Here is a 20,541-nt window from a genome sequence, read left to right on the forward strand (position 1 = left end):
GATCTCCTTTAGGATGGACTGGTTGGATCTCCTTGCAGTCCAAAGGACTCTCAAGAGTCTTCTCCAACACCACAGTTCAAAAGCATCAATTTTTCAGTGCTTAGCTTTCTTTATGGTCCAACTCTTACATCCATACATGATGACTGGAAAAGCCATAGCTTTGAATGTACAGACCTTTGTCAGCAAAGTAATGTCTCTGCTTTTTAATATGCTGTCTAGGTTGGTCATAGCTTTTCTTACAAGGAGCAAGTGTGGTTTAACTTCATGGCAGCAGTCACCATCTGCAGTGATTTTGGAGCCCAAGAATATAAAGTCAGTCACTGTTTCCATTTTTTCCCATCTATTTGCCATGATGTGATGGGACTGGATGCCATGATCTTAGTTTTTTGAATGTTGAATTTTAAACCATCTTTTTCACTCTCCTCTTTCACTTTTATCAAGAGGCTCTTTAGTTCATCTTCACTTTCTGCCATAAGGGTGGTGTCATCTGCATATCTGAGGTTGTTGATATTTCTCCCAGCAATCTTGATTCCAGCTTGTGCTTCATCCAGTCTGGCATTTGGCATGATGTATTCTACATATATGTTAAATAAGCAGGGAGACAACATACAGCCTTGACATACTCCTTTCCCAATTTTGAACCAGTCCATTGTTCCATGTCCAGTTCTAAGTGTTGCTTCTTGACCTGCATACACGTTTCTCAGAAAGCAAGTCAGGTGGTCTTGTAGTCTCATCTCTTGAAGAATTTTCCAGTTTGTTGTCATCCATACAGTCAAAGGCTTTAGCATAATCAATGAAGCAGAAGTAGAGGTAATTCTGGAATTCTCTTGCGTTTTCTATGATCCAGCGGATGTTGGCAGCTTGATCTTTGGTTCCTCTGCCTTTCGTAAATCCAGCTTGAACATTTGGAAGTCCATGGTTCATATACTGTTGAAGCCTGGCTTGGAGAATTTTGAGCATTGCTTTGCTAGTGTGTGATGACAGAGGATGAAATGGTTGGATGGCATCACTGATTCAGTGGATATGAGTTTGAGTAAACTCTGGGAGTTGGTGATGGACAGGGAAGCCTGGCAAGCTGCAGTTCATGGGGTCAAAAAGAGTCGGACACGACTGAGCAACTGAACTGAACTGAACTGACATAAGTGCAATTGTGCAGTAGTTTGAAGATTTTTTGGCATTGCCTTTCTTCGTGATTAGAATGAAAACTGACTTCCAGTCCTGTGGCCGCTGCTTAGTTTTCTAAATTTGCTAGTATATTGAGCACAGCACTTTCACAGCATCATCTTTTAGGATTTGAAATAGCTCAGCTGGAATTCCATCACCTTCACTAGTTTTGTTTGTAGTGATACTTCCTAAGGCCCACTTGACTTCACACTCCAGGATATCTGGCTCTTGGTGAGTGATCACACCATTGTGATTATCTGGGTCATTAAAATCTTTTTTGTATAGTTCTTCTGTGTATTCTTGCCACCTCTTCTTAATATCTTCTGCTTCTGTTAGGTCCATACCATTTCTGTCCTTTATTGTGCCCATCTTTGCATGAAATGTTCCCTTGGTGTCTAATTTTCTTCAAGAGATCTCTGGTCTTTCCTATTCTATTATTTTCCTCTGCTTCTTTGCATTGATCACTGAGGAAGGCTTTCTTATCTCTCTTTGCTATTCTTTGGAACTCTGCATTCAGATGGATATATTTTTCCTTTTCTCCTTTGCTTTTTGCTTCTCTTTTCTCAGCTATTTGTAAGGCCTCCTCAGACAGCCATTTTGTCTTTTTGCATTTCTTTTTCTTGGGGTTGGTTTTGATCACTGCCACCTGTACAATGTTATGAACCTCCACCCGTAGTTCTTCAGGCACTCTGTCTATCAGACCTAATCCCTTGAATCTGTTTGTTACTTCCACTATATAATTGTCAAGCATTTGATTTAGGTCATAACTGAATGGTCTACTAGTTTTCCCTATTTTCTTCAATTTAAGTCTGAATTTTGTAATAAGGAGTTCATGATCTGAGCCACAGTTAGCTTCTGGTCTTGTTTTTATTCACTTTATAGAGCTTCTTCATCTTCGGCTGCAAGGAATACAATCAATCTGATTTTGGTATTGACCCTCTGGTGATATCCATATGTAGAGTCATCACTTCTGTTGTTAGAAGAGGGTGTTTGCTATGACCAGTGCATACTCTTGGGAAAACTCTGTTAGCCTTTGCCCTGCTTCATTTTGTACTCCAAGGGCAAACTTACCTGTTACTCCAGGTATGTCTTGACTTCTTACTTTTGCATTCCAGTCCCTTTTGAAGAAGAAGACATCTTTTGGGGGTATTAGTTCTAGAAGGTGTTGTAGTTCATCATATAACCATTCAACAATAGCTTCTTCAGCATTACTGGTCAGGGCATAGACTTGGATTACCGTGATATTGAATGATTTGTCTTGGAAACGAAGAGAGATAATTTTGTCTTTTTGAGATTGCACCCAAGTACTGCATTTAGGACTCTTTTGTTGACTATAAGGGCTACTCCATTTCTTCTAAGAGATTCTTGCCTGCAGTAGTAGATATAGTGGTCACCTGAATTAAATCCACCCATTCCCATCCAGTTTAGTTCACTGATTCCTACATTGTCGATGTTCAGTCTTGCTATCTTCTGTTTGATCACTTCCAATTTACCTTGAGTCATGGACCTAACATTCCAGATTCCTATGCACTATTATTCTTTATAATATTTGGCTACTTCCATCACCAGTCCCATCCACAACTGGGTGTTGCTTTTGCTTTGGCTCTGTCTCTTCATTCTTTCCGGAGTTATTTCTCCACTTATCTCCAGTAGCATATTGGGCACCTTCTGACCTGGGGAATTCATCTTTCAGTGTCATATCTTTTTGCCTTTTCATACCATTCATGGGGTTCTCAAGGCAAGAAAAGTGAAGTGAATCATCTCTGAATATAGGAGAATATATTCTCCTATATTCTATAGGAGAATGGAATATATTCTCCTTTAGTTTTATTCATTTTCTAAAACCCCAACATATAATATTTTGTACAAAAAGTGAAATTAAAGCATTTTTTGGATTGTTGTTTAGTCGCTAAGTCATGTCCATCTCTTTGAAGCCTGATAGACTGTAGCCCACTAGGCTCCTCTGTCCATGAGATATCCCAGGCAAGAATATTGGAGTGGATTGCCATTTCCTTCTCCAAGAGGTCTTCTGGACCCAGCGATCACACCCAAGTCTCCTGCATTGGCAGGCAAGTTCTTTTCCAGTGAGCCACCTGGGAAGCCCCATGCTTGGATTAGAGAATGAATTATCTCAAAAAACTCTATTTTCAATTTTTTTAATTCTAAAAAAGAATACTAGGATTTGAATATTATGTATACATATATATATTTATTTGTTATTGTTGATGATACATGCATACACACACACACATACATTTCACAATCATCAGGCATTGTAAAATAACAAATAGAAAGATTAGACATGATGTTTTTCATATGATGATTTGTATTTTGTCTTTAGTGTACAAAGTGTCAAGAACCAAGAAGCATAATTAGCTTTCATTTCTATAAGACCTTTTTTTCCATTCATGGCTGCCAATACCAACTTTGCTTTTACCCACAACTTCAGTTCCCTTTTCTTTCAGTGGGTGGTTCAGGGACATCAAAGGTAATAAAATCAAAGAGATAAGTGGAATCTTTTTTCAAACACTAGTAGTTAAGGATGTGTTCCTGTTAAAGAATGTTAATACTAAATTTGTTTTCAAGTGTTTGTATAATTCCATATCTCCCTGCCAACTAGAAGAAGGACTGTCCTTGAATCCTGTTCTGCATGAAACAGAAAAAATATAATCCCTTCTTCACATATATTTAAAGAGAAAAAGAACTTGTGGAATGTTAAGCATTGTCATTTTATAGGATTATATTTTGTTGTAAACAAAAGCAATTGCATAGCCTTCAGGCAGTTATTTCTCTTCTCGCACAAGGAGTTCTTTCCTTTACCCACAGGATTCGGACAAAGCTAAAGTCTTTTGTTCTGAAAACTAACAAAGCAAGCCAAAGAGAAAGTTCAGACAAATATCATCAGTCTTTTAAAAATGTCATTGCTTATGTAAATTAACTGTGGTCCTTGGTTGCTGGGGAGCCTCAAGCATCCTTGCATAGGTTGGATAGTCAATCATGTTTTATTTATAGTTTATGTAACCTATGTTTCTTCTAGAAAGCAATGACCATGAACTCTTCTAATTTCAAGTTTAGGTCATACTTTCTGTTTGTCTTAGTTTAGTTTTTGTTTGATTTTTTGTTTGTTTTGTTTTAGATTCACTCTCTTGTGATTTCCAGGGAATGATTTGGATGCTAATTTATTATTATGGAGCATTTCTCTATGATCTTACTGATTTTTTTTTGTACCGTTATTCATCTGGCCAGTGGATTTATTTGTGACTCAGAACTTTAAGAAATCTTTTCCTTTAAAGTATTTTTCTATAAAGTATTTTCATATTGTGAATGATACATTTTAAAATAACACCTTGCTAAAATATACATAGTTGATACACAGTCTGAAATATATTCAGAATAAGAGTAAAGTCAAAACACACACCTTTTAAAATTTAGCCTAGTTGAGTCCTCTTCACAAAAGGTTGAGATGTTGCATTAGTTCCGTATGGCCTGATGTTTATATTAAGTTTTAGATCATACTCTCTGTATATAAAATTCATGTGGGGGTCAGCTGAGGTTCTCCTTACTTCTAATTGCATTGCACTGTAAGTCTCCAAGCTTTATTCAGGAATGAATATCTTTTAGGAGGCATGCCTTCTAAGTAAGAAATTATTATTTGTATGTTGGATGCAGGATTTTTAAATAGGTGCTTACATTTCATATTTGGTGTTAGCTATAGATTTTTGATTTGTTTTAAAAATGATTCTGAGAACTTCAGTAATTACTTCTGTGATGATCATTCTTGGCAGGGGTTATCTTTCTCCTCAGATCTGTGATGTGTGTATATATATATATATATATATATATGAACATGCCTTTGTTCTCAAAGTCTTTTTCTATCTGATTACTCTCCTATATAAAGTCTGCTTTAGTTTCTTTTTTTTTCCTTTTCTTTTGCCTTAGCCTGTCATTTGTGTGAAAAACTTTGTTACATTCAAGAACCAAGAAGCATAATTAGCTTTCATGTCTATAAGACCTTTTTCTCCATTCATGGCTGCCAATAACAACTTTGCTTTTACCCATAACTTCAGTTCCCTTTTCTTTTGGTTCAGGGACATCAAAGGTAATGAAATGAAAGAGGTATTAAGTGCAGATATTAAAACCAGCAGAGGTATCAAGTGCATTTTCCATCCTAGAAGGGAGTGACATAGCAAGTGAGAAGAAATCCGGAGCCAGGGGCGAATGTGAGGGGAAAGGGTGGGGAAGAAGTCGCAGAGAAAAGAAGAGTGGGTGTGAGGGAGAAAGCAGGAAAAGGCAGAACTGGGGGGTATGGGGGATGTGAAATCTGAGGGGGGCTGGTTTTGGGGCAGGGGAGGGAGGTCAACAGACCGCATTTTCCCCAGGCGTGGGCTCAAGCCTGCGGAGCGACGAACGGATGAAAGCACCTCAGCTGGGATTTGCTGAGGGGACGCACGCCGTCATGTGTTTAGTCATCCATTATCTGCTTCTATTTTTCGCAGGTTCCGGACGATGACTGACGCGGGTTTGTGTGGGAGCCCTCCCCGCCCCTGTCCCGCCCGAGCGATAAGCATCCCGCGCGTCTAGCCCGCCGCCCCCCGCCGCCGGCTCTGAGGGGAGGCGCGCTTCCGCTCGCGGACCTGACAGAAGTCCCGGCCTCCCGCGGGCGCTGAGCGCGCGCGGCGCTGCTGTGTGGCCGCCGCGGGGACGCCCGCCGCGCCCCGGGCCATGAAGTAGCGGCTGCCGGCGGCGCCGCGGCCCGGTCCTCCCGGCGCTCCTCCCGCCCGCCCGGCGCCGCGCCCCCGGTCCTCCCGGCCGGGCCGGAGCGCCGAGGACATGGCTGGCTTGCGGAGCCTGATAGTTCTCCTCCTCGTGTTGCCCAGCGGCTGTGTGGGCTTCCGAAGCCCACTTTCTGTCTTTAAGAGGTGGGTGTTTGTTTGTTTGTTTTTGATTTTTATTTATTTATTTCTAAACAGGCGACATCTGGTTTGGATGGTTTCTCTGCATGCTGTTGAAAAAAAAAAACAAAAAACGGAAGAGTGTTGGAGAAATATACGTGGTTGATTCACTTGGCCGCAATCCCTGGGAATTTTAACACGGTTAAACTTCTTGTAAAAGTTCCCCCTTACAGGGAAAAAAAAAAAAGCCCCCCCTGTCCTATATAGCCGAGCTGTCCTGGCTTTCAAAACTCCCAGTTATAAGTTGTGATTTCCAATACTCATCACTCCCTCTTGGGGAGGTAATTTGAGAAAGTACAATATCGTCCTTTAGGCTGGAATGCCTTCTCGATTGTAACAGCCTGAAGAGTAAAATATAAAGGTAGGTAACTGGTGGGGCGAAGCAGATCACAGGCTGTTAAGAACTCACAAGAAAGCATTGAGCTGTATACACTCTTCATAATTACCATGTTAAATATTTATGCACTTGTACATTTGTAATTCACATCACAGGCTTCCCCCCGCCCCCATTCTTAAACTCTGCCTTCTAGCAATGTTATTGTTCGTTGTTTTGTTTCTGACTAGTAATAATGGACACTCATAAAGGAGTCCCAAAAATTTTTACTGGCTTGTAGGAATGTTTCTGCCATGAGAGTATTGACAGGCCTATGATAATTCTAATTGATTAATACTGTACTTTCATTTACAGAAACAAATATATATTTCGGCAGGTTTATATTAAATCAAGCTTTGAACGTAGCCTGATTGTTGCTTTGATTATGTTTTGCTCACAAGTTGGGTGCATGTTGCTCTTGGACTATATGATGCAATTCTGAGAATGTTATAGAACATTATGTGGTAATTACATCTTTTCATCATGTCTAACTCAACAATATTTAGTCTTAAAGTCATAGAATTCTTTTTTTGTTCTCTTCGCATGTCCAGTTAAAATCCCATTATGTTCAAGGATATTGAAATTGTCTTCTTTTTTTTAAGGTTTAAGGAAACTACCAGATCATTTTCCAATGAATGTCTTGGTACCACCAGACCAGTAATTCCTATTGATTCATCAGATTTTGCATTGGATATTCGCATGCCTGGAGTCACACCCAAACAGGTGAGAGGGAATTCTGTATTTCATTATTTGTGTGTTCTATATACAGTCTGTAATTAAAACAAAGAAACTGCACTTAGAGCAGGAGTAACTTCTTTGAAAAGTAGACATTTTCTTTCAAGACTCCTCAAATAGGGCTAGAATAATTAAGTATTGTAAAGAGGGCTAAATTTTTTAAGGTGTATCTTTCAGTTAAATTTCTTTTTAAAAATTTTACCCATATTATTTGCGTTTTGAAATGGAACCTTGAAAATTTAAGTTTTGAAATTCTCAGTGGAATAATAGCCTTGGTAATAGAGCATGTAAGTATGTATTAAAATATGAAAAAATTATTCTAATAAAGTTAAATGATATTGAGCAGCTGCATCTAAGAGATTAAGTTGTTTGAATACCCCTCTATAGCTGCCACAAGTTGAGAAATGAAAGCATGTGTTTACTGCCAAGAATTTGGAAAATACATATTCCACACTTTTAAAAGTTAAAAAAAAAAAGCTGTTCATACAGGTGGTTGATTGTGAGTTTTCTTTAGCGTGATCTGCTTGTCATAAGAGAGGTACTTGATGAAGTAGTTGCAAAACTACCATGGTGACTTACAGAGCATTTTGAGTAGAACTGATTGTGACCATGGCTTTCCCTGTTTTGGGTATACAGAGGGTGCTCAAACCCACTGCTGTGATGTGTGCAAAGTGTTTCAGTAGGCATGAGAGGCCAGAATTAATTACGCTTTTCATCCAGGCAGCGCCGGGATTTATGTGTGTCATTAAAAGGTAGTCTGCGTTTGTAAAGGGCTGCGGAGAAAGGGGAAGACCTGGGTGATGTAGAGCTGCCGTGGCTGGTGACTCATTGCTGCAGATGACATTCTGGTCTTTTTATTTTCTTTCTACTTTAAAGTACAGAGAAAATAAAAGTATTCTACAGTTTGGAGAGAATTCCTTTGAAATTGATGTTCGGAAGCTCTAAAAAAATACAGGAGGTCTTTTTTGGAGGACTGAGGATTAGCGTTCATTTATTTGAATACCTGTGTATGGTTTAAGTATCGGTAAATAACTGCTGTTGTCAGATTGGCCCTCACCCTTCACCCCTGCCCATCCACAAATAACCAGGCAGGTGACTTTTCTGTATGTTTAGTTATTAGCATCCTGGCCTTTAATTTGATATGGTCTTTATTTAGTACTTAATAAAAAGAGATATCATGAGAGTAGGAATAGGAGAGAACAGTGATAGTTACTCACTTATGAAGTGTGCTTCTTCATGTCTGTTCTCACTTTCAAAAGTGATTTTCCCCCTATATTTGCTTAAAATGACTCTATAATATTTTTTTAAAATACTCACTAATTAGTCTTTAAGCACTCTTTTCCTACAAGAATATCATTATTTTCTCAAATAATCATTTGTTGTAGTTCGTTATTATTCTGTTTTTTTTTCTTCTCATTATTTTACAGTAAAAACATTTAAATTATTTAGCAGTAATAAAAATAGGTAACTGTTTGGGGTGAACATTCTCAGAAAGAGTTCCTAGAGGAATTGATTATAAAAGAATGAAAAGGATCTGGATTTGCATAAGATAAAATGTGTTATCTCAGTTTTTATAATCTTATAATTATCAAAATAACTGGAAAAAAGAACATATATTAATAAGTAGAGTACAGCTTGTTATTTTGCACTGTCTGCATTCAGCTTTGCTGTCTGTCTGCATTGAACATTTGCTGGTTGCCTTTCTAGCATACCATCCCTCATTGCTCCTTCTCTGAAACCATATCCTACCTACCCAGGATCCAGAGATAGAGCGCCTGGACTAGGATTAGCAGATCACTGCATTCCATTTCCCCTTCCACAGTGACTGATTCAGAAGAAGGTGTGGGACCTAGACCAATCCAGTGAAATCTTAGGACTTTGGCTGGGAATGCATTTTTTTTGTTGCGTGTGAGCAAAAGGCATCTATCTAGTCCTAGGGTCTGCTGAGTTGTTGAGAGGAACCAGGTCTAGAGTAAAACTAATACCATAGATGGCAATGCAGGTTCTTGGTGACATTGCCATTTACGGAGTTAGCCCTTGTGTTAGCCTTTTTCCTCTCAACCAGACTGAGTTGGATTTTCTGTGACTTGTAACTGAAACCGCCTAGCTGGGCAACTGATTTGATTGTTTTGTTTGGTCAGCTCAGAACTGATTGTTGACTGTTTTCTTCTACTTTCTCTGCCACTCTCTGTTGACCACATGCCACTAGTATTTACTGACTTGATCTGGCTGACATATATATAGGTCATATGACTCATACACCTTCATGCGTGCGTGCATGTTAAGTCGTTTTAGTCATAGCTGACTCTTTGTGACCATATGAGCTGTAGCCCTCCAGGCTCCTCTGTTCATGGCATTCTCCATGCAAGAACACTGGAGTGGGTTGCCATTTCCTTCTCATGGGATCTTCCTGACCCAGGGATCAAGCCCTTATCTCTTACGTCTCCTGCATTAGCAGGCAGGTTTTTTACCGTTAGTGCCAGAAACGATAATTATACCCCTATTGAGTATACATACCCAAGGTGAGATGGAAACAGATACACTTTCCTCCTCAACTTTGTGTTCTTAATGAGGAAGATCTAGAACTGTGATGAGTAGTTTTCGTGAAGGAAGTATTCTTTTCTTAAAATGCAAATGAAACTTAAGTTTAATACAGATTCTTAAGAGGAAAGAGATAAGAAGGCAAAGAAAGAAAAAAAAGAAAAACTACCGGAGGATGAAAATAAACTGTGAAAGGGAATAAGAACAGTTGGCCAAAATACATGGAGAAAATGATAAAGGACAAAAATAAAAGGAGAAAGAAATCAAGAATAACCATAATATGAAGACTAGAACATTAAAAGAATCATATAAGAAACGGAGGAGTAAGGAAAACATGGAAACAAAGAAGGGCCTTGAGAAGTTAAACTGCAGTTTGTTTTTGATGGCAGAAGATCAAGAAGAGCAGCAAAGGTTAAGGAAAGAAGGAACTGGGAACCTAGAACTTGAGTTGGTAATTAGGCAGACCAGGTTGGTTAAAGAGATGTATTCACCCAACAGACTTTTTTTTTAAATAAAGTAAATCTTAAGTTTTGGCAGTAACAAATGATGCATCAATTAATCTGATTTAAGTGTTCTCCTTGGGGAACTTCAGATTGTTAGGCAGGCTTGGGTAGAGAAACAAGCAGATATTGAGTAGAGATGGAAAGTACCTTAGCTATAATACAGGTAGTACATCTAACTAATTCTGTTGATACAACACAAATCTAGATTGGTGTCTTACTAAAGAACATCCAGTCATGTCAGACCTCCCTCCATTCAACCATTCCATAGACTTCAGAGCAGCCTTAAAAGGCTTAAAAATTTCTTAAAAGGCTTTAAAAAAGCTTAGAAGTTGCTCCCATATAAACCAACTTTAGAGAATCTAAGTAAGTAGTTTATTATTTATTTCTATGTCAATTTTATATTCAAAGTGAGCTATTTCTTTTTTATGACTTAAAATTAAAAAATAAATTCCTTCTCCTTTAATAAATTTCTTGTTAATCCATGTTTTTCAGGCTTTGGGAAGATTAGGGAGATGAGCAACCAGCTTTTAAGTAGCCTCAGTTCAGTTCAGTTCAGTCGCTCAGTTGTGTCCGACTCCTTGCAACCCCATGAACCGCAGCATGCCAGGCCTCCCTGTCCATCACCAACTGCTGGAGTCCACGCAAACCCATGTCCATTGAGTCGGTGATGCCATCCAACCATCTCATCCTCTGTTGTCCCCTTCTCCTCCTGCCCTCAATCTTTCCCAGCATCAGGGTCTTTTCAAATGAGTCAGCTCTTCGCATCAGGTGGTCAAAGTATTGGAGTTGCAGCTTCAACATCAATCCTTCAAATGAATACCCAGGACTGATCTCCTTTAGGATGGACTGGTTAAGTAGCCTAGAACAAAGTAAAGTGGGGCTTCCCTGATAGCTCAGATGGTAAAGAATCTGCCTGCAATGCAGGAGATCCTGGTTTGATTCCTGGGTTGGGACGATGCCCTGGAGAAGAGAATGGCTACCCCCTCCAGTATTTTTGCCTAGACAATTCTTTGGACAGAGGAGCCTGGAGGGCTACAGTTCGTGGTGTCGCAAAGAGTCGGACACAATTGAGCAACTAACACTTTCAAGTAGAATCTGGTGTCTGATGTCACTGACTTCAAATCCAGAGCCTTGAAGTGGCGATATTTTGAGACTCTTTCTTTTAGCACATTTTCTTCATTTGATTTTCTTTCTACCCAGGGACCCTGTGGGTTTTTGCTTGTACCAACTCTCATATCAACAAACAAAACAGTTTGATAAACTACCAGCTCATGCATGATCACTGTAAGGTGCTATCATCAATTTGATGTGTTAACTCTCCCATGGAGGTTTGATTAGAAATAAATAAAGCCTAATTACAGTGATTTTACATAAAGTATATTGTCTCAATCTAAGCCAAATCTAGTTGGCTAGAATGTAGGCTTTGGAACCAGGCTGACAACATTTTTGTTACAGCTCTTGTAGTGTCAGTTCAGGAATTTTCTTAACTAGCTGGTCCTGCCCATTCTTCTATAGACAGAATAATAATAGTACCTACCTAGGATAATTCTGAAGACTGAGCAAAGTCGTACCAGTGGCATTGTGTAGTTGCCCTGTGCATCTAAGTTCTCCCAGAATATGAATTCGTTGTCATTTTGTGAAAGAACCTTAAGATGAGAAAGAAATTACTAGCCCTTATACTTTCAGTAATTGTTTCACGGGGTAGATAAGATATCATAATAATAAGAAAGGTGGCCAGTGAAGAAAAATAGGAGATTTGAACCTGGGTGAGACAAATCTGGGGAAAATACGCAACGAAGTAAATCTTTTGGTGTGCTTATTCTTGAGTAATTTCCATTAAAAATGGCCCTTATGATCAGAGAATGAACACTGAGAATGGATATGTTTTTCTCAAAACTCTTATATATCTTTTATGCCTAGAAAATAAGTTATCAAAAGCAGTTCATCAGTATGAAACTTTAATTTTTCTGTATTTATTTGAAGTCAGGCTGGATTTCTTCACTGCCGAGAACTTTGTACATTGACCTTACTAAAAAATTACTATTATCTAAGTCCTTTCAGATCCTGTGTTTACATAGCATTTTATTTAATTGTTGTTTGTGCCGCATGTCTTCCCTGGTGGCTCAGAGGTTAAAGCGTCTGCCTCCATTGCAGGAGACTTGGGTTCGATCCCTGGGTCGGGAAGATCCCCTGGAGAAGGAAATGGCAACCCACTCCGGGATTCTTGCCTGGAGAATCCCCTGGACGGAGGAGCCTGGTAGGCCACAGTCCATGGGGTCGCAAAGAGTTGGACGCGGGACACGACTGAGCGACTTCACTTTCACGTTCACTTTCTTTCACTTGTGCCGCATAGGTTCTCTGGAGTCTTGGTTTAAGGATTCACAAATGTAAATTAATTTGTAAAAAAATATAATTTTACAAAAATTAAATATTTTCTCTTGAACCTAATAACTCTAAATCATGTGATAATTGAATTTCTTTCTATCAGGATGTGTTAGGCTGTTATTTTCTTCCCTTATTTTGGGAGTGATTTGAGGGCCATGGAGGAAAACACTTTTTCCTTTCTGAACCGCTTGCAAATTATGGTCTCATTCTGGTTATCTTTTGAAGAGTCACAGATCATGCTTGAAAAGCAGAAGATGGTCTTCTTCTGTGCTCCTGAGCACAAATTTCTATCACCAGGAATGAAAGAAAACCGAACAGTTCTGAGTTTAAAAATCAGACACCCTAGAGCAACAAGTTGAAAAACTTGAAATCAGAGCCTTAAATTTTCACTTGTTTCAAGATAATGGTGAAAGAATGTAGTCATTCGAATGAAACTGGAATGAACAAAATACTTCCTACAAAATTTTCTCAAGAGCTTCTCAAAATGCTTCTCTTTGCTTTTTTTCTCCCCGATGAATAACCACTGTAAAATGTTTACTAATATATTTTAACTTTTTTATTTTCTAATGGAAGAAGGCAAAAATTTCCCTTGCTGCCACAAGGCATGTGCAATCTTGTGATAGGCACCTAACTCTCATAGGATTTTCTTACTGCACTAGTTTAGGAAATCAGTTTTAAAATATCAAGCTGTTATCATAACATCACTTATTATAAACAGCATTTCCTAAGGATATGTGTTTATCAAAGAGGTAATACATAATACAAGGTAAATACAGAATTGTGGCGCTTTCATTTTCTTATGTTCAGAATGCTGATTAAACTCTCATGTAAAGTCATTTAGTTGTACAGAAGTTTGGCTTATGACTGATTTGGGGGTGTATTATAATAGGTTAAATCTAGGTATTTTAAATTCAGTCATTATAGGGGAAAAGTTTCCCCAGCCAGTGCTTAAAATTCAGGACAAGGTAGGAAAGGAGCCCAGAAAAATAAAACTTTACTGGAATAATTTTTAGTTCTTTGGGGTTTGTAATTTACTTGTCTCCTTTCTAGTTATTATTATGTAATAATATTTGCATTGAAAAAATAAAAACTCTTATTTTCTTGTGAGCACAAAAATAAAAGGAAGGGAGACATCCCACCCTTCTGTGTCTCCATTTTCCCTCACAGGCCAGCTTGACTTTCAGATTAAGCCCTATTGCACAAAAGGAGAAAATTAACGTCAGCCTCTGGGCATCAGCCGTAGGTTATCTCTTCTCCTCATTGTAGAAAATGAATCGAAGCAGCTGGGCAGCGCCCAGGGGCGATTCCCACCTGACTTGAGAGCTTGAACTCGCAACCCCTCCGTGGATTTCCTGACTGCCTCTGAGTATGTGGCAGTCACATTCCTTTCTACCTACTGTAGTCCTCTGACCTGTCCGCCACTACACGGCATCCTCTTCTGATTCAGTCTGTACGCTAGAACAGACATGGCTAAAGAGATTTGACTGAGAGAAGCTGTCTGGACAATATCAAGAATTGTGAGGCCATGAGTGTGAAACACCTCCAGGAGCCAGTCCCGCACCAGGGCACTTCTGTTGCAGTGAAGAGAAGACCATGGGTGAAAACTAGTTCCATTAAGTCATTGTCTTAAAATGAACAGCATTCTTGGCTTTTAGTGTTTCTTTTTCCTCTGTTCTTCTTTATTTCTCTCTTTATGAAAATATAGAAGCATGGTGATCTTGCTATTGAAGAAGGGGAATCAAGAAATATCCAAATTCTGGACTAGTATGTGTTTTTTATTTAGAAAGACTTAGGCAATGTGTATAAAATGCCAAGATTTGGAAAAAGAGTAGCAAAAGAGATTAAAATGCTATGCCATTCCCCTTCCCCAAACTGAGGAAGAAATATTACCACTTTCGCCAATAAAGAAGCTAATGGCAGAGAAAATTTAGTGATTACTAGAAAGGAAGGTCACCAGGCCCTTGTTTTGTTTGCTTAGCTGTGTCACATTGTTTTTCTACTTTCTTTTTTGGAAGTTCAGGATTGGTATCATTTAGCGTGCTAATTGTCAAATTCTTGAGTTGTATTTATTTCTATAATTCACCCCTTGTTTTATTAGCAAGGCTCAATTATACAAATAAATAGAATACAAAAAATGGCTCTTGTAAACAGCTAAAGTCTCATGTAGTTCACTGCTAATTATGTAAGTTTAAAGTATGATGCTCCCTCCTTATTTTTACTAAAACCTATTTAATGTCCACTTTGGGAAGATTGAACTACTAATGAGATTTGCTACTGTGAAAATAATCTAAACATGTCACATATCTCAGTTCAGTCTTGTAAATATATATATATATATACACACACACACACACACACACATACAGAGAGAGAGCGTGACCATTTTTTCCTTTTTTTTTTTTAAAAATGAGAAACAGGAGACTTCTATTTTCAATTAATGTTTGATATTTTTGAATTAACAGGATACCTAAAGAGGATATTAGAAAAAACAGCTACAGTATAAGAGTCTCCCTTATAATCACCTGTTTTCTCAGTAAGATTTAGAGTCCTTCTAGTTTGTTTGGTTTTTTTTTGTTAATTTTTTAAAGGAGAAAACATTTATTCAGTGCTCATTATGTAACACTACTGTATTAGGCATTTTACAAGCATTGTCTCATTAATTCTCATAAAAACTTTGTGTCCAGGGTACAAATATTCCAGTTCTTTTATATGAGAAATTGAAATTCAAGGAGATTAAATAAGCTGTCCATAGCCCAATAGCCAGTAAATTGAAGAACAAGGATTTAAATACAGATTTACTTGAATCTGAAATGCATGCTTATTTCATAATTCTCTGCTGCCAATCTGTTAATGGCCTATGTGTTTCTCAGAAAATGTTACTACTATGTATTTTTCTCTGTACATTCATGTGTACACACACACACACATGTATTTTTTTAATTACACATATGTTATAAAATAAAAGCTTTCTTTAGTTAAAAAAATCAAAATATAAACTACGAGCTCCATCCTAAATTATTCAATAACTTAAAATATTATTTTTTTTCTCATGTCTGTCTAGAAAGAAATGATGCTAATCTGAATTCTGGTAACATTCTGGTAAAATATTCCCGATAAAGGCTATTAAAAGACATATTGCAGTCAACCTAGTTCAGTTTAACACAGTTTTGAATTATCCCTGTCTAAATCTAAGTCAGAGATTAGAAAGTTATTTCTTAAAGTGTCAGATAGTAAATATTTTCAGCTTGCCAGTCAGCCATAAGGTCCCAGTTGTAACCTCTGTAGTTAGAAAGCAGCCACAGACAATATGTAAATTAATAGCTTGGCTGTGTTTCAATAAGAAAACTTTATTTACTGAAGCAGGCAGCTACCCATAGGCTCTTGTCCCTTGATCCCCGATCGAAACCACTACATATGCCATTTAGGCTAATAAATGGATTTAACCTTCGACATCTCATGGACTGTATCTTCTGACTTACAAAACATAGAGAATAAAAATACCCATGTATGGTTAACAGCACTGTGATCTTTGTCCCCTAGTTAGCTATTCAGTTTTTATAAGTAAATGGTCATAAACAAGAGTTCTCTTATTTGAAATACTGTATATCATACTTCTCCATCTCGGTAAGTGGCAATTCCTGTCTTACGGTTTCTCTAGACCCAATAGACTGGGGTCTTTCTTGCCTCCTGTTACTCACACCACTTAAATCATGTGCCAGAAAATCCTGTTGGTTCTGCCTTCCAAGTATGTCCAGAATCCAGCCTTTTGTGCCTACGCCCACCTTTCCCACCCTGGCCCCTGCCCCAGCCTCTCATTCCTGGATCTTGAAGAGAGCTCTTCTAACTGACCTGCCTTGCACTCTTATATCCTGAGAGCCCGTGCTCCTTCCTGCAGCCATGGGGATCCTATTAAAACAGAAATCAGACCACAGTCAGTCAGTCAGTTCAGTCGCTCAGTCGTGTCCGACTCTTTGCGACCCCATGAACCACAGCACACCAGGCCTCCCTGTCCATCACCATCTCCCGGAGTTTACTCAAACTCATGTCCATCGAGTCGGTGATGCCATCCAGCCATCTCATCCTCTGTCGTGCCCTCCTCCTCCTGCCCCCAATCCCGCCCAGCATCAGGGTCTTTTCCAGTGAGTCAACTCTTCACATGAGGTGGCCAAAGTACTGGAGTTTCAGCTTCAGCATCAGTCCTTCCAATGAACACCCAGGACTGATCTCCTTTAGGATGGACTGGTTGGATCTCCTTGCAGTCCAAGGGACTCTTGAGAGTCTTCTCCAACACCACAGTTCAAAAGCATCAATTTTTCGGCGCTCAGCTTTCTTCACAGTCCAACTCTCACATCCAATACCCTTCTCCAAATACCCTTTTAAGAGCTTCCCATACCCCTCATATTTAAAAACAAGACTTTATTTTGTTGTTCAGTCGCTCAGTCAAGTCGAACTCTTTGCGACCCCATGGACTACAGCACGCCAGGCTTCCCCGTCCTTTACCATCTCCCAGAGCTTGCTCAAACTCATGTCCATTGAGTTGGTGATGGCATCCAACCACCTTGTCCTGTTGCCCTCTTCCCCTCTTGCCTTCAATGTTTCCCAGCATCAAGAAATCTTTTCCAATAAGTCAGCTCTTTGCAGCAGGTGGCCAAAGTATTGGAGCTTCAGCTTCAGCATCAGTCCCTCCAATGAATATTTAGGGTTGATTTTCTTTAGGATGGACTGGTTTGATCTCCTTGCAGTCCAGGGAACTCTCAAGAGTCTTCCGCAACACCACAGTTCAAAAGCATCAGTTCTTTATGGCAACCTCTAAACTAAGATCATGGCATCTGGTCCCATCACTTCATGGGAAATAGATAGGGAAACAGTGGAAACTATGGCTGACTTTATTTTTCTGGGCTCCAAAATCACTGCAGATGGTGATTGCAGCCATGAAATTAAAAGACGCTTACTCCTTGGAAGGAAAGTTATGACCAACCTAGACACATATTAAAAAGCAGAGACATTACTTTGCCAACAAAGGTCCGTCTAGTCAAGAATATGGTTTTTCCAGTGGTCATGTATGGATGTGAGAATTGAACTATAAAGAAAGCTGAGTGCTGAAGAATTGATGCTTTTGAACTCTTGAGAGTCCTTTGAACTGCAAGGAGATCCAACCAGTCCATCCTAAAGGAGATCAGTCCTGGGTGTTCATTGGGAGGACTGATACTTTGGCCACCTCCAATACTTTGTCCACCTGATGTGAAGAGCTGACTCATTGGAAAAGACCATGATGGTGGGAAAGATTGAGGGCAGGAGGGGAAGGGGATGACAGAGGATGAGATGGTCAGATGGCATCACCGACTCGATGGACATGAGTTTGAGTGAACTCCAGGAGTTGGTGATGGACAGGGAGGCCTGGCGTGCTGCAGTTCGTGGGGTTGCAAAGAGTTGGACACGACTGAACTGAACTGGAAGGGCTTCCCTGATAGCTCAGTTGGTAAAGAATCCACCTGCAATGCAGGAGACCCTGGTTCGATTCCTGGGTCAGGAAGATCCCCTGGAGAAGGGAAAGGTTACCCACTCCAGTATTCTGGCCTGGAGAATTCCATGGACTGGACTGTATAGTCCATGGGGTTGCAACGAGTCAGACACGACCCAGTGACTTTCACTTTCCAAAGCTCTTCATTACTCCTGCAGTCTTCCCACCCCTTTGTCTCTTGCCCCTTATTCCTGTTATAAATTGTTGTGGGGATAAGACATATAGCAGAAACAAGGGATGAAAGGCTGGAGCGAGATCAGAACTCTAGCACTGCAGCCTGCAGCTTGCACGATCTTAGGCGAGCTGCTTAACCTTTAATGCGCTTCAGTTTCCTCATCTGTAAAATGGGGATGATAACAGTTCTCACCTGACAGGATTGTAGTTAAGTGAATTATGTGTAAAGCCTAATACCACTCAGGAAATTACTAGTTACTGTTATTTTTGCCCTAAATTACATTTACAGAAGATGAGTTAAGGCATGTTATCAAGTAATTACTTCAAGGCACCAAAGTACCTTAGAAGAGTTGAGAGAAAGAATTACAAAGGATCAAGTTGAGCATGAAGAAGGGGATTGCAACAGTGCTTTAGTCAAGACGATTAAAATTTTCTGAAGTATATTATATAAGCATATTGTGTGCTGAGTTGCTTCAGTCGTGTCTGACTCTTTGCGACCCTATGGATTGTACCTGCCAGGCTCCTCTGTTCATATTATTCTCCAGGCAAGAATACTGGAGTGGGTTGCCATGCCCTCCTCCAGGGGATCGTCCCGACCCAGGGATGGAGTCCTCATCCCTTACATCTCCTACATTTTCAGGCAGGTTCTTTACCACTGACACCACCTGGGAAGCCCAGTACATGCAGATTAGAGTCTGCATTTCTTTCTTTCTTCTTTAGGAAATCTTTGTGGAGGCAGTAGGATTTGGAGAATGTAGTTCATGAATAGAGAGATTTGAAAACAAACAATTGGAATCCCTATAAAAAGCACCATCCTAGAAATCAGTGCTATAAACAGATGACATAATCAGAACCTCAACTTTTATAATTTTATCTTTAAAAGAATCTGGTCGGTACAGTTTATTAAGAAAAGAGTTACATACCTTTAGGCACCAAAACCATCACTGTCAAACATGTAAAACAGGTATTCAAAATGAAGTTGATTAAAACACATTTATAAAGGAATGATTGATATATCAAATAGACTCCAAAGAGGAAATGTGTAAAGAAGTTGAATATTTTAGTCAATACAGTAGTTTTATATATTAACACATAGTAAATGTAATTTAACATATATATATTTATATAATGTTACATTGTAAAAAGAGAATATATATTTTTGAATGTATATAAAATACATATGTATTTTGAATGTATATAAAATATCCTAAAAATCGCATAGCTAGACGTTAAGAAACCTCAGCCTACTACAGTAGAGTTTTATAGCTCTTATCCTCTCTGATGATAACCAGTAAAACTAGAAACAGACCATGGGGAGATGCTTTGGAAAACAGCTACTTAGAAATTAAGGACCATTATTCTATACAATCCATGAAAAAGGGAGAAAAATAAAACTGAAATTATAAATTACCTATAAAGTGTTGGCAAGGCAAATACTTTAATAACAAAACCCATGAGATCCAGCTAAAGCAGTATGCAGAGAAAAACTGATGGCCTTAAATTCTTTTATAATGAAAAAGTAGCTTGAGAGTAAGTTTAAATAGATAATTCAACTTAAAAAATGAAGAAAACAGCAGCTAAATCAGCGAAAAGAAAGATTAAAGATAGAAGCTGAAATTTATAAAATAGGTCAAATAATAATATAAATGAAATAAGAAACCATTTACTTGAATATCTATTAAAATGGATAAGCTCATGGAAAGCCTAACTAAAGACTAAAAACTACAAAAGTTATATATTATTAGAAAGTACAAAGAAAACATTTTAGATATTATTATTTGTACCTCTGTTGGTATATTTCATAATCTTGAGAAAATGATGATTTTTCTAGGAAATAACTAGCTATCCAAATTGACCTAAAAAGATATTTAAAAACTGAACAGACCACCAACTATAGAAGACACTAGAAAGGTAAAAAAAAATAACATATATATACACATACACACAAACTTTTAAAGGTAAGAATTATTTAACCAAGAATAGACTGAGAATGAGTAAAAACATGACAGAAAAAAGACTAATATGCCAAATATATGAAGGGGTCTCACAGACTACTGAGAAGGCAAGCCACCCAAAAGCAATGAAGGATATTCGTTTTAAATTAACAGAATGGAAAAGGCTTAAACCCTGTTAATCATCATAAAAAACTAAAGAGAAAAAAATAAGATACCATATTTTTAACCCATTAACATG

General features: G+C 38.6%; 1 protein-coding gene across 10 annotated transcripts in view; it reads left to right on the top strand.

The window, feature by feature from the left end:
• The window catches only part of PAM (peptidylglycine alpha-amidating monooxygenase), a 311,728-nt gene that overhangs the window by 132,543 nt on the left and 158,644 nt on the right, over nucleotides 1-20,541 (top strand). For all 10 annotated transcript variants that reach the window (XM_065920039.1, XM_065920481.1, XM_065920234.1 and 7 more), the window contains exons 3-4: nucleotides 5,661-6,083; nucleotides 7,092-7,212. In XM_065920039.1, the coding sequence (XP_065776111.1) occupies nucleotides 5,995-6,083; nucleotides 7,092-7,212 (210 nt within the window). In that variant the 5' untranslated portion in view covers nucleotides 5,661-5,994. The remainder of the gene's footprint in view (nucleotides 1-5,660; nucleotides 6,084-7,091; nucleotides 7,213-20,541) is intronic.

The sequence above is a fragment of the Muntiacus reevesi genome, chromosome 1 (genome assembly GCF_963930625.1).
Source record: "Muntiacus reevesi chromosome 1, mMunRee1.1, whole genome shotgun sequence".
In the NCBI taxonomy this organism is placed as follows: Eukaryota; Metazoa; Chordata; class Mammalia; order Artiodactyla; family Cervidae; genus Muntiacus; species Muntiacus reevesi.